This window comes from Panthera onca, chromosome E3 (assembly GCF_046562875.1).
Source record: "Panthera onca isolate mPanOnc1 chromosome E3, mPanOnc1 haplotype 2, whole genome shotgun sequence".
Lineage (NCBI taxonomy): Eukaryota > Metazoa > Chordata > Mammalia > Carnivora > Felidae > Panthera > Panthera onca.
The window spans coordinates 23,212,903-23,226,923 of record NC_138354.1 but is presented as its reverse complement, the minus strand read 5'-3'; the positions used below and the strand labels follow the sequence as shown (position 1 = coordinate 23,226,923).

The window sequence follows — 14,021 nt, the reverse complement described above, 5'->3', positions numbered from 1 at the left end:
CCCCCCCCCACACCCATACACATCTAGTAAGGTAGGTTCATTATTTGAATATAGCTGTCTCAAGAGGGATTGATCTAGGCTGTTCACTGAATAAAAGGAATGGGAGATGATGTACACCCATTTGGAAACTTTTGAAAATTCAAGCTTTCATCCTCCACTAGTCTGCCAGGGCTCCCGGAACAAAATGCCTCAGACTGGGGGGCTTAAATTAGAGAAATATGTGCTCTCACAGTTCTAGAGGCCTGCAGTCCAAGACCAAGGTATTGGTGGGTTTGACTTCTTTCAAGCCCTCTCTCTTGGCTTATAGATTCTCACCGTGTCCTGACATAGTCACCCCTCTGTGCTGTCTGTATCCTGATCTTCTCTTCTAAGGACACCAGTCAGTTTGGATGAGGGCCCACCCTAGTGATTCTATTTTAATTCAATCAGCTCTTTGAAAGTCCTGTCTCCCAATAGAGTCACAGTTCAGAGGTACTGGGGGTTAAGGCTTCAACATAGGAATGGCAGAGGGGACACAGTTCAACCCCTGTAACACATCCTGACCAATGCCTGAATTTGTCTTTCTGGTTAAGTTAGATAAAAATGTTTATCTGCAAAAATGTATTTGTGTCTCTTGTATACAGCCTTTGCAGATAAAAAGCCTGGAGGAGACTAAGAGGGGATTGGAAGAATGTCGTTGGGTTGCTGAACAGTGGGGCCTACAGATTTTGTAGCAATGAAAAGGCAAAGTCCTGGCACCTGGGGAGCCTGGGGGAAATGGTGGGGGCCATCTATAATCTTGGAAGCTTTCCCCTCTTCCTCACGGAAAGCTCCAGTGCTACCTTTCCATGCTCTGGAGTGCTTTGAGTTCAGACCGCTGAGCCTGTGATCACACCAGGCAGCCCTGACTCTGACGACAGAGGGGGCCAGGGCCCTGAACTTCCACACAGAATGCACACTCATGAGATGGGGACACTTGTATCACAGACAAGTAGAATTGTTTGGAACTGACTGCCTTCAGGCAGCTCTTCCGATACCAAGGGCTGGCTGGATCTTCCAGACTGGACTGGAAGCCCTAGGGCGGGAGAACCGTGGTAAGAGGCTTACACTGGGGGCCCTATTACCCTTCACTGTCTAACATATGTCTTGCTTGAGGTACCCTAACATTGAAAACTCATTTCCAGTGGGACCATGTGCCCTCTGGGACTGTACTAATGTCTTTGTGCCCTGTCACTACATTGCCTCAGCCCTGGAAGGCTTCAGATCAGCCTGAACTTACTGGCCATGGCTGTGCTGTACCTGAATTGGTGCCTGGGGCCAGGTAAAAATGAATCATACAGAAGTTTAGGGAGGAAGCCACTTGGCTTTCTAAGATAGACTGTTGTTCTTTTTTTAATTGAGGTATAGTTGACATATAACATTATATCTAAAGTAGACTTTGATGGTTAACGGGACCCCTGGCAGGCATAACAGATCAGCACTGCAGTTTGGGCTCATCTTTTTGCATGGGGTCCTACTGATAATACATTTGCTGCAAAGAAGCATGAGCCAAGGCCAAGGGCCAAGGGGATGGACAGCGCAGAAGGGAGTTAACACAGTAAGCCTGAGACTGCTCTCCTTGTTTGCAAGGCTGACCCTTGGCTGGCATCTGGGTAATTGGATTTTGAGTGGATTCTCACCATTACCTAAATAGTAAGAATGGCTCACTGTGTCTAAACTGTGCAGACAGTATGGTTTATGCTAAATGCCTGCTTTTCTTCCAGGAATCCAACATTTTGGTATGTGCCAGGCAGAGGGTGTCTACTTGGCCAGCCTGTTGGGCCAGCAGTATAAAACCCTGGGCACTGAGCCTCTAAGGAACTTCCCTGACAAATAACACTTCACACTTGCTGTCATAACTCATTGCTGGAGGAATTAAGTGTTCTTTGTGTCTATACTGCGAGAAGGCTCTGGGAAGCTTGTACCTGGTTTCCTCTGGGCTTTGTGCTATGCACCTTTTTCTGTTTGCTGATTTTGCTTTGTAGCCTTTTGCTGTAATAAATTATAGCCAGCTGTCAGTAAGACTATATGCTGAGTCTTGTGAGTCTCCTAACAAATCACCAAACTGGAGGGGAGGGCACTTTGGGGACTCCCAAAACAGGAACAAGGGGGACTTCTGGGGTGTTGGTAGTGTTCTCTTTCTCAGTCTGGTGTTGTTTATGCGGGGTGGGTTCAAGTTGTGAAAATTCATTGAGCTGTACAGTTATGATATATATGCTTTCTACATATCTTAAACTTCAATAAAGAGATTACACACCACCAGAGTAAAAGTAAAAAACCTTCCTTTTATTCAGCAAACATTTCAGTTACCCCCCCTTTTTTACTAGGCATTGCTCTGGGAGTTTGGGACACGGGCTAGGAAAGATGTCATCATTGCTTCTGCATTTACTGGGAGGCAGGTAAAGATATACTTACAATAATATGGCTGATATTTGCTGGGCTCTATCAGAGACATCATAGGGCGCCAAGGGGCACAGAGAAAGTGCTTCTAACCTGGGTATTTTGCCGTTCTAGGGTTGCTACTCCAGTACTTTCGAAAGTCAGGGAAATGGGCAGAGGGAGATGGCTGAGAACAGCGGCAAACAGGGAAGGTATGTGGGTATGGAGTTGTCAGAGCCTCTAGTTTTGTTTTGCTTTTTTTTCCTTTTTTTTTTTTTTTTTTTTTGGAAAAGCCACAAATCTGAATTTTTATGTGAGCCCTCTTGAGTTTTAAGTGCTGTAAACGAATCCAGATTTTCAAATGTGGGAAGCCAAACACAACACCCCTGCAGGACAATTTGGCCTTGGCCTACCGGCTTGCGAGGCATTCTGCCAACCAGCCATCCCTCCTCAGACCAAAGACCTGAGGGTCCATTCTTTCAGGCTCTGGGAAATCTAGCAATGAGCGAGCCAGACAACTTTCTTGTATTGTGGGGGTGCCTGGAACCGTGCTTCTCAAACATCAGGATGTGTGGGAATCACCTGGCATTCACACTGAAAGGCAGCTTTCTCACTCGGGAGGTCTGGGGTAAGTAAGGCCTGAAATTTTCTTTCTAACAAGCTCCCAGGTGATGGTGATGCTGGTGATCCCTGAACCATATATGCTTTGAGTAGAGTTGCTCTATATTCCGGAGGGGCTTAGGAGCAGCTGGCAAGCACCGTGGTTTTACTTGAGTTTTCGTTTATTGGGGTGTCTTGGAGCTGAGGACATCAGAGGCAAGTGCTTAAGGCTGCGCCGCCAGGTCTCTATTCTCAGAGTTTATAATCTAGAAGGCAGGTGGGGGTGGAGGAAAGTGTTAGGAAAAGCTTCCTGGAGGAGGTGCATGGGAACTGCAGGAACCTCCCCGGCCGTCGAGAAAGGGAGAAGCCCTGAACTCCCCCTCTCCTCGGGCTGGGTCTCTGCATCCCCACGCCGTGTACGGTTTCCCAGGCATCCCACGTGTCTGCGCCCAGCGAGTGCCTGTCAATCAAGTTTCTCCCCTACCCGGAGCTGGGTAGGGTTTAAAGGCAGCAGCGGTGCAGAACGCTCCCATCGTGCCGCGCGGCGGGCGGGTTTGGATTTTAAATCCCCGCGGCCAATCAGTGGCGCGCAGGCTCTTGTAACGTTCCCGGCGCCGCGTTTGAATTCGAGGAGGAGCGAAGTGGTGCCAGGTCTCTGCCCAGACTCTGCTAGGTTTGCGGAGCAACTCCGGGAACATGAGTGCGGCGGCAACTGCAGGGAAGCTGGCGCGGGCACCAGCCGACCCAGGGAAAGCCGGGGGCCCCGGAGTTGCAGCTCCCGGGGCTCCAGCGGCCGCTCCGCCGGCGAAAGAGATCCCGGAGGTCCTAGTGGACCCGCGCAGCCGGCGGCGCTACCTGCGGGGACGCTTTCTGGGGAAGGGCGGCTTTGCTAAGTGCTTCGAGATCTCGGACGCCGACACTAAGGAGGTGTTCGCTGGCAAAATCGTGCCTAAGTCGTTGCTGCTCAAGCCTCACCAGAAGGAGAAGATGTCCATGGAGATATCCATTCACCGCAGTCTCGCCCACCAGCACATCGTAGGCTTCCACGGCTTTTTCGAGGACAACGACTTCGTGTTCGTGGTGTTGGAGCTCTGCCGCCGGAGAGTGAGTGTCGCTGCCCGGGGGCCGTGGTTGGGGGCTCCGGGGGCTCGGAGCTGCTACAGAAGAGGTGCTGGAAACCTTGGGCTAGGCATTGTAAAGGACTCGAGGAGAGCGTGCTTTGCACTTGGAGCTGCAAGGGGAAGGGGTTGCGATTAAGTAGCGCTCGAGTCCTGTTGCTGCTAGGGAAGGCAGCTCCTGGACGCTAGGTGTTGAGCGGAGTGGGGGAGGCGCAGGTCGGAGGAGAATCCTGGCAATGGACGCAAGGGCTTCCGGAGTTGCTAAGGGAGGAGTCCCGGGTAAGGGGTGCTGCAGACCCGGAGCTTCCGGAGTAGGGCTGGGTCAGGGAGAGGGTGGTTGGAGCCAGACCAAGGAGCTTCCGGGAAGGGAGGCGGCTGGACAGGGATCTGCTGCTACGAAAAGGCCTGGGGAGGGATACTGAGAACTCTGAGCTTCCAGGAGTGGGTCTGGAAGAGGTATCCCAGGTAGGGGGCTTGGGAGGGAGCTAGTGGGAGAAGGGGTGCTGTGACTGGTTGTGGCCAGGCTTAGGGGAGAGAACGGATCGTAGCTGTCCTGGAGAAGAAATAAGGGTGGGGGTGGGGCGTCCTCGGCTCTCTTTATCCAGTGCATCGTTACCGGCTCCGCATTCCTCCTCTCTTAACCCCAACCAGTCTCTCCTGGAGTTGCACAAGCGGAGGAAAGCACTGACGGAGCCCGAAGCCCGCTACTATCTTCGGCAGATCGTCCTTGGCTGCCAGTACCTGCACCGAAACCGGGTCATTCACCGGGACCTCAAGCTGGGCAACCTTTTCCTGAACGAGGATCTGGAGGTGAAAATAGGTGAGTGCCGGACCCGGAAGGGGTGCTTGACACCACCGGAAGTGGGAATGAGGAGGTGCTGGAAGAGGGAAAATAGGAAGGAGGCAGGGAGGGAGAAGAGGATGGTAGAAGTCTGGGCTGTTGATTGCTTCTAGAATCCCTCTTTAGCACCGAAATTTAAAATAAAGAGCCACAAGCCAGTATCCTGCAGATGCATTGTTTAGTGCTCCTACGCATTAATTTTTTAAAAGAAGAATTTGAATTAGTTTCCATTTTTCAAATTGGGATGCTTGACATACAAATTTGGATTTGGACTCCTCTTAAACATATTAAACATATATTGTTGGAAGCTCCAGCAGTTCTGAGACAGCATCCCTTCCGGCTGCTCTTTGCCTGGCTGAAAAGCAGCTGTTCCCCTTAGACCCCCTGGGATTCGCCACAGTCCTCACCACTCCCTATCATTTCCTCACAAACTTGCCAAATAGCAGTACTGACCTTTACTTGCTTGATCCTTGAAGGCATTTGACTTGTGCTGTTTCCATCAACTCCCTTCTAGAAGGGCCCTCCTTTCTAAGGAAGGGGGGGGGGGCAAGGAGGCTCCCTAGGAGGCCCCTCCCCTGGGCCAGCAGGGTGGGAGGAAGCCTGGGCAGCCCTGCTGCCTACAAGATATAGGGGCAAAAGGGGAAATGACCCTGTTCTTGACATTCAAACCTGTACCAGCTTTCTGCATTGGCAGATGACAGAGGCTAGCATCTGAGCACCCCCTCTTCCTCCCTCTGTCCCAGGGGATTTTGGACTGGCAACCAAGGTCGAATATGACGGGGAACGCAAGAAGACCCTGTGTGGGACTCCTAATTACATAGCTCCTGAGGTGCTGAGCAAGAAAGGGCACAGTTTCGAGGTGGACGTGTGGTCCATTGGGTGCATCATGTAAGTTGGGAGTTGTCTCAGGACCCACATGGCCTAAGCAAGGGCCCTTTTGGATGTCTCACCTGGCTGACTTGACCTTGTGGACCTTTCTGCCTATGGAGAGGCTGTTCCAGAGAACAGATTGCCCCAAAACAAAGCCCAGTTTCCATATCTTTCCTTCTCACAGGTTATCTTGTAGGATTCCTGCAGCCTGGGCTGTGTGTCTGGGGAAGGTGGGGGAGAGGGGTGGGGGTGTCCCCCTAAATCTGTTCTAGGTCCTTGCTACTCAAAGTGTGGTCCACAGAGCAGCAGCATCACCTAGGAACTTGTTAGAAATGCAGAATCTCAGGACCCAGACTACTGACTGGATCGGAATCCGGATTTTAACAAGATCCCCGGGTGATTCCCATGCGCAGTAAAGTTTGAGAAGCACCAATCTAGAAAGCAGCCCTGGGAGGGAGGACTTAGGTCAGGAATAGAGCTGACAGAAGGAGGTGCCTGTAGTCTATCTGGATCGAGGCCTTCTGAGGTGGGTGGGCAGTGGGTAGAGGGTTGGGCCCTTCGGGTATTCTCTTTTTTATTGTTGTTGATTTGAGTACTGGAGAGCTAGAAATGAGTTGTAGCAATGGCTTTCATACTTATTTGCAGTGGAGCTTTTTCAACTGAAAGCTCCAGGCCTCGAATACAGAACTATCAAAATGGCGCTGCTTCTGTAGAGGAAGGTAGCCCACGCACTTGGACCTGATTTGTACTGGCCGGCAGCTTCTGGGGCCCCGGGTTACCACAAGCTATAGTTGAAAAGTCACTATTGCTATCACCGGTCTTCTGAGGGCTCACCCCGGCCCATATCCTGGCTCCTGTGGGCTTGAGGATTGTCCTCAGGGGCCCGAAGGTCAGAATTTCCAGATGCCCGGCCTCCCTTCTGGCCCTGAGATGATTCCTCTGGCATCTAGGTTTTGGCTGCGAGCCTTGAGCCAAATCTACCCACCTTGTGCTTTTACAGGTATACCTTGCTAGTGGGCAAACCACCTTTTGAGACATCTTGCCTAAAAGAGACTTACCTCCGGATCAAGAAAAATGACTACAGTATTCCCAAGGTGACTAAAAACACTTGAAGTTTAAATTTGTTTTGTTTTGTTTTGTTTTCCCCCGAAAAGCTGTTTACTGAGCCCAGTCATATCCCGGGGCTAGAGATAGGTCAACCCCACTGCTAGGGGAGCCACAGAGCTTTAGTCGATCTGTGTCTGAAATAACATACAGAACTTGATAGGTGTGCACCAAAGCATTTATTGTAAGGGGAGAGGATTTGTAGATCCTTAGAGTTTGGGTGTATAACCCAAAATGTGTAAGGAGCAAAAAAGGTGGGGCGGGGAAGAGCAGGAGGCAGACGTACAAGTGCCACTTCAGCTTTGGAAGTGGACCTTCTCGAGTTAACTGGTCTCTGCCACGTGGCAGCCAGATCACAGTGGGCAAATGGCCTGAATCTTTTGGCTTCCAGTTTCCCACTTATAAAGTGGAGTTACTACCCCTGGAGCGGCTCGCAGAGCGCCTTGTATACACTAAGTGCTCACAGAATCCTGAACCACTGTGAATCCAGAGTGGTGTGCCTTTTCACAACCACTGCTGTCAGCGCATTGAAAGGAGTAGCCTGTTTCTGCAGAAGCCCGACTCATGGCTGCTTTCCAGTTTGGGATCCTTGACTCGTGTGAAATCAAGAGCCCCATCTCCATAAGGACAGAGAGGTGAAATCTGTCACAAAGGATCATTTAACTGTCTGATGGGCAGATCCTGAAGGGTTCAGAGGGTTCAGAGTGGGTGAGCGAGCCCACATTAGTGCTGGCTGCACCACTCATTAGGTGTGTATTCTTAGGAAAGGCGCCTAACGTGTGTTCAGTTTCTTCATCTGCAAACGAGAGATGGTAATAGAGACTGCCACCCCTTGTTTTATGTGAAGGGTAAACACGCTAATGTACATGACGTGCTTGGAACACCGTCCTGGCACAGAATAAGCGCACAGCTAATGCTAGGCTATCACTATGCATTTGGCCTGTGCTGGGTTATCTCCCATTGAACCCTGCAGGGCTCAGGCTCGGTGCTATGTCGTCTCATTTTCTAGATGAAGATACAAAGGCCCTAGAAAGTCAGGTCACTTGTCCTAGCTGGTATTAGGGACGGAACAGGGACTTAAACCAGGTCTTTATGACCTCACAGCCTACATTCTCAAGTACTACTCTAGTGGTGAGCAACTTAAATTATGCGAGAAAAAATTCAGGGGAAATCACATTAAAATTGAGTCTCAAAAGGAAGGAGAAGTGATCATTCTCACAACTTAGGTTGACACTTGTCAACTCAGCAAAGCCAACAGTGGGGCACCTGGTAGGTATGTGTCCACCGAACATGGTATATGGGAGCCATGCATGTGGGCCAGGGGCCACGGTTCCTTTATGGCAGTGCTGCCCTTGGGTCCCCCATCACCCCCTGCTTACAGCTGTCCCTCTCTGCTCTAGCACATCAACCCTGTGGCCGCCTCCCTCATCCAGAAGATGCTTCAGACAGATCCTACTGCCCGCCCAACCATTCACGAGCTGCTCAATGACGAGTTTTTTACTTCTGGCTATATCCCCGCCCGGCTCCCCATCACCTGCCTCACCATTGCACCACGGTTTTCAATTGCTCCCAGCAGTCTGGACCCCAGCAACCGGAAGCCTCTCACAGTCCTCAATAAAGGTAAAACGAGGGTTTGCGTAGACAGCAGACCCCCAGAGAGAGCCTAGGCTTCAGATGTGTGGATGGATGGCCCACACAACCCAGGTGTGCAGTAGGACTGACTCCAGTCCTTGAGTCCATGGCCTCCCATCCTCTCAGGGCAAAATGCCCTGCTTCCCCTGGGCCAGCCCTAGCAAGAAAGACAGACCTTACCATGGCTGGGCCAGACCTGTTGTGCCCAAAAAGAGGAGAGTGGACTGAATGCCATGCTCACAAAACTTACTTAAAAAATTCCTAACATCCCTCTTCTGTGGTCTATTGAAAAAAATACGAAAAATTCCAAATATAGACGCAGGGCATAATGCACTGGACCCCTACACTCCACCCCCGGCCCATATTCAACAGTTAGCAAAATTTTTTGTCACGTTTGCTTCACTGTTCCATTTTTGTTCCTTTGCAGTTAATCCCAGACATCTTGCCATTTTACCCCCATAAGCTTCAGTAGGTCTCTCTTTAAAAGGACAGCCACTTTTTAGGGGTGCCTGGGTGGCTCAGTCAGTTACGTGTCCGACTTTGGCTCAGGTCATGATCTCGTGGTTTGTGAGTTTGAGCCCCGCATGGAACTCCATGCTGACAGCTCAGAGCCTGGAGCCTGCTTTGATTCTGTGACTCACTCTCTGTCTCTCTCAAAAAAGAAAAATGTTAAAAAAAAAATTTTTTTTTTTTAAGGGACAGCCACTTTTTATAAGACTACACACCTTGCTTGGGTTGTCATTATGTCTGATTCTCTTCAGAGGACAAAATGAGGAAGTACATACTTTGGGGGAAAAACTTGAAGTTTGTACTGCTATTTCTGAGTCACATTTTTTTCACCACATTATTTTGATATTATTTCAAACTTAGAAAAGGTGGACAAATGGAAGCTCCTGTATCTCATAACTCCTTTTCTCCACCAAATAACGTTTTTCTACATTTACTTTACCTCTTTCTCTTTTTAATATATATAAAGTTATATATTTGTGTGTATCCACTGGTTTCTCCCGAACCACTTGAGAGTAAGTGGTATACTTCCTGTCCTTTATCACTTAATACTTCAGCGTGTATTTCCTAAAAACAAAGATTCATTCACATAGAACACCGTTAGCAAGTTCAAGATATTTAACATTGATACAATCTTGTTAGCTGTGGAGTTACTACTTTTCTTTTTGTAATTTGAGTGTCCAAATACAATATTATGACTTTGATTTTATTTTTATTTAAAAAAAATTTTTTTTAAATGTCATTTTTGAGAGAGAGACCGCATGAATGGGGGAGGGGCAGAGAGAGAGGGAGACGCAGAATCCAGAACCGCACGCAAGATCATGACCTGAGCCGACTGAGCCACCTAGGCACCCGTGATTTTATTTTATTCTTGTATTTCTTTTCAACTGACCCTCTTGTTTCCTCACACTAATAAACATAGCTTTTTCAGCATCTATACACAAGTTCCTCTTATTAAATGACATTTTATTGAAGTACCATTTTCCTTAGAATATTTCACTAAGGATATATAATGTTTTTAAAAAGGTCATCTGAAATGCCTTTTTTCTTTGGGTGGATATAGCACCAATTTAATAAGCACCTGTTTAACAAATTCATTTGTTTCTGTTGTAATCTAATACCGTTAAGGATTTCTTTTTTTGTTTTTGCCATTTCATTTTATTGGTGATGTTAATCTTGGTCACTTGGTTAGGGTAGTGCCTGATGGACTTTTCCACTGCAGAGTTAGTTTTTCCCTTTGTAATGAATACATGTCTCGCCAAGCTGCTTTGAGATGACCCTGTTCCTCAAACTCTTGCCCAGGGATGTTAGCATCCTACGTAGAGCTCTGTGGATCTGGCTGTAGCAGTTGCTACTGAGGTGTTCTAATGCAAATTCCTCTCTTCCCTACTCCTTCTGAATTCATGGAAATTCTTCTATAAGGAAGAGCTGTCACTTCTCTCTCATTTGGTTATGTACATTAGTGCACACTCACGGATTTATTCTTTGGGCTGTAATATTGCCATTTTAAAGATTGTTGGGTTTTTTTGTTTGTTTGGTTTTTTTTTTGAATTGGAACACCAGGGATTTTTTTTTTAAGATCTGCTGGAAATTTTCAAACTTCCTCAAAAGTAGAGAGAATTAACTGTACTAGAATCCCCATGTACACATCATCCATTTTGAGTAGTTAGCAACATTTGCCTATACTTACTTTGATCTATTTCCAACTTCTCCTTTTTCCTAGAGTTTTTAAAGCAAATCCCAAATATCTTATTATTTTCACATTTAAGTTCTTAGTACAGCATAGTTTGTTTTTAACTGAAAACTCTGATCTTAAAAAATATAAGACAAAAATCATGTTCTACAAGAACTACCACATGTTGGTCGGGAAAGAAACACTTGAGCATAAAGACAATAAAAATCATCAGGCTTCTACCAGTCAAATAAAGCCTATGAGACAAATCTCAAAGGGTATCTTTTCAGACTCTTTTGACATCTGTACAGAATTTAGGGGTGGAAAAAAATCTGTTTTCATCAAATGCCCAGCATTGGGGCAGAGGTCTGAGTGTCTGAGGCTCTGCGGCTGTATGTGGCCGTGAAACCTTCCTTAAGGGCTTGCCTTGGCCCTGGAGGTGTGAGTACCACGTTCCTGTCACGTGAGCATGGCACCTGCTGCTCTGTAATCCCACACTGACTCAGTTTACCCAAAGCAACGTCAGCTAAAATGATTTTTCCCTGGGAAGAATACCAGCAGTGGTAGAGGGTCCCATGCCCCTCCCACCCTGCTGCCTTTGTGCCCAGCTAAGGAGCACGTGTCGTCATCTTCCTAGGCATGGAGAACCCCACGCCCGAGCGGCCCCGGGAGAAAGAGGAACCAGTGGTCCGGGAGACCAACGAGGCGGTTGACGGCCACCTAGGCGACATGCTGCAACAGCTGCACAGTGTCAATGCCTCCAAGCCCTCAGAGCGGGGGCTGGTGAGACAAGGTAGGCACTGTGGGGGCCTGGGGGCCTGGGGGAGGGGGGCGCCTGGGCATCTGGAGAGGGCAGGGAAGTCTCGGCCGCAGCAGGTCGGTGGCCTGTCCAGGCCCCGACCACCCCAATACCTTTAGTCGCCCCATTTTCTATAGATCAAAATCCAAATGGAGTAACCTGGCATTCAAGGCCCCTCCTTTCTTTTTCTGATTCACTTGTTCTGTCTCCGTCTTCCAGAACCCCAGCATGCTGCCTTTACACATCCGCACATGCTGTTTTCTGCCGTTCTGTGGATTCCTGCTTCACCTGCAGGAGCCTCGGGACTCTGGCTCCTACCGCTCCCTTCTTCTGTAATGTGCTTCCTCCACATCTCACATCCTCCCGATGTCTGCCCACGAGCATTTCCCCACCCCCCACTCCTAGCACTTCACTTGTCATCCCCCTCAGCTGCTGTGAGTTTCTCCATAATTCTTCATTTCTATATTTGTTTCTTGTGTTTAAATAGGGGATTATCGTGTGCACAGAACATGACATTTTGAGATCCTTGGAATTGTGTATTGCCTCACAATTTTTTAGTCATTCGGACCAGAAAATTCACTACTCTCTTGGCCACTGACTCTCACCATGATAGAAGTAACTTAGAGACCTTATCCATATTTACGCTGCTCAGCCTCTGTCCCTGTAACAAGAACACAAGCTCCATGAAGCCTGGATTTTAGGCCCTTGCTCACTGTACCTGCGACAGTGCCTGGCACACGGTGGGCCTTTGATCAGTAGATGGACGGACTGTAAAATGAAAGGAACAGGGTGCTCTGCCCTGGGACCTGTCCGTCCTGCTGCTTGCCGGGGCTTGGTGGTGACACAGCCCTGCTTGGCTCTCCTCTGGGGTCCCAGACCTCTTGACTGAGTCCAGGCAGGGTGCCCAGCATCCCTCCCTGATGTCGGGCACCTGAGTGGACTGGAGGGGAGGAGGCTGGTCCTGACCAACAGTCTGTCTGCTTCTGTCACAGAGGAGGCTGAGGATCCCGCCTGCATCCCCATCTTCTGGGTCAGCAAATGGGTGGACTATTCAGACAAGTACGGCCTTGGTAGGTTGCTTCCAGAACGGGTGGGCGGCTCAGATAAAGCCAAGTGACCCTTCGAGCTATTCCAGGCTCCTCCCTTGTGCGGCTCCCAGGTCCTCTCAACAATCTCCTCTCCGTCCCAGGCATCCCATTTCCAGCTCCCAGTGCCCCCCCTGCTCCCCACTTCCCCGTCCTGAGGCCCCCCTCCACCTACCAGGGTACCAGCTGTGCGACAACAGTGTGGGGGTGCTCTTCAACGACTCGACACGCCTGATCCTTTACAATGACGGCGACAGCCTGCAGTACATAGAGCGTGATGGCACAGAGTCCTACCTCACTGTGAGCTCCCATCCCAACTCCCTGATGAAGAAGGTGAGTGCTGGCTGGTCCCCGCAGCCTGGGGTTGCGGGAGGGAGGCACTTGCCAGGGGTCAGTCTCCAATCCTGGCCTCCCTCCCTCCCCTTCCAACCAGATCACCCTCCTGAAGTACTTCCGGAACTACATGAGTGAACACTTGCTGAAGGCGGGCGCCAACATCACGCCTCGGGAAGGCGATGAGCTCGCCCGGCTACCCTACCTGCGCACCTGGTTTCGCACCCGCAGCGCCATCATCCTGCACCTCAGCAACGGCTCTGTGCAGATCAACTTCTTCCAGGTAAACCGGGGTGGGGAAGAGTTGGGGAGGGATGCCTGTGCCTGGCAGCGGGCCCCCAGGGTTGGATTGGGTGGGGCGGCGTGGGACCCGTCCTTGGCATCAGGCGGTAGCAAGAGAGTGGGCGGGTGGGAACCCCTCATCGGCCAGAATGCCTCCCCTCCCGTCCCCCATACACTAGCAGCTGGGGCCTTCAGTCCGCCCGCCCGTAACTCCCTTCCATCTCTCTGCTCTCCTTTGCCTCCTAGGACCATACCAAACTCATCCTGTGCCCGCTGATGGCAGCCGTGACCTACATTGATGAGAAGCGGGACTTCCGCACGTACCGCCTGAGCCTGCTGGAGGAGTACGGCTGCTCCAAGGAGCTGGCCAGCCGGCTGCGCTACGCCCGCACCATGGTGGACAAGCTGCTGAGCTCCCGCTCGGCCACCAACCGTCTCAAGGCCTCCTCGTAGGCCTTCCTCCCCTCCGGACTGGTGCCCCTCCCACCCCCACCAGCGCCTCGGCCCGTACTGGTTAGCTCCCACGGTGCTGTTTTCTAGAATGTGGCCCCCGGCCCTGGGGGCTGGGAAGAGCTACGTTATCCTTGCTGGCGGGTGTCGCTGTGTAAGTTATTTTTGTACATGTTCCGGTGTGGGTTCTATGGCCTCTTTCCCTTCCCTCTCAACCCCGCCATGTGAATTGTACAGAATATTGCTCTTGAATCCAGGACTGTCCTTTCCTTGCCTTTATATACATTAAACACGCGAATCTTCTTTTTCTTCTTGTGCCTGGGGTGCCTGG

The 14,021-nt window shown here is 50.1% G+C and overlaps 1 protein-coding gene across 1 annotated transcript; it reads left to right on the top strand.

Moving 5' to 3' along the window:
* The first annotated feature begins 3,570 nt into the window (after positions 1-3,570).
* Positions 3,571-13,993, top strand: PLK1 (polo like kinase 1). The gene is made up of 10 exons (XM_060648793.3): positions 3,571-4,101; positions 4,767-4,935; positions 5,700-5,844; positions 6,827-6,920; positions 8,331-8,550; positions 11,379-11,534; positions 12,533-12,610; positions 12,804-12,958; positions 13,059-13,241; positions 13,487-13,993. The coding sequence occupies exons 1-10, from the start codon at positions 3,694-3,696 to the stop codon at positions 13,691-13,693; spliced, it is 1,815 nt and encodes a 604-aa protein (XP_060504776.1). The 5' UTR covers positions 3,571-3,693; the 3' UTR covers positions 13,694-13,993.
* Positions 13,994-14,021: the final 28 nt, after the last annotated feature.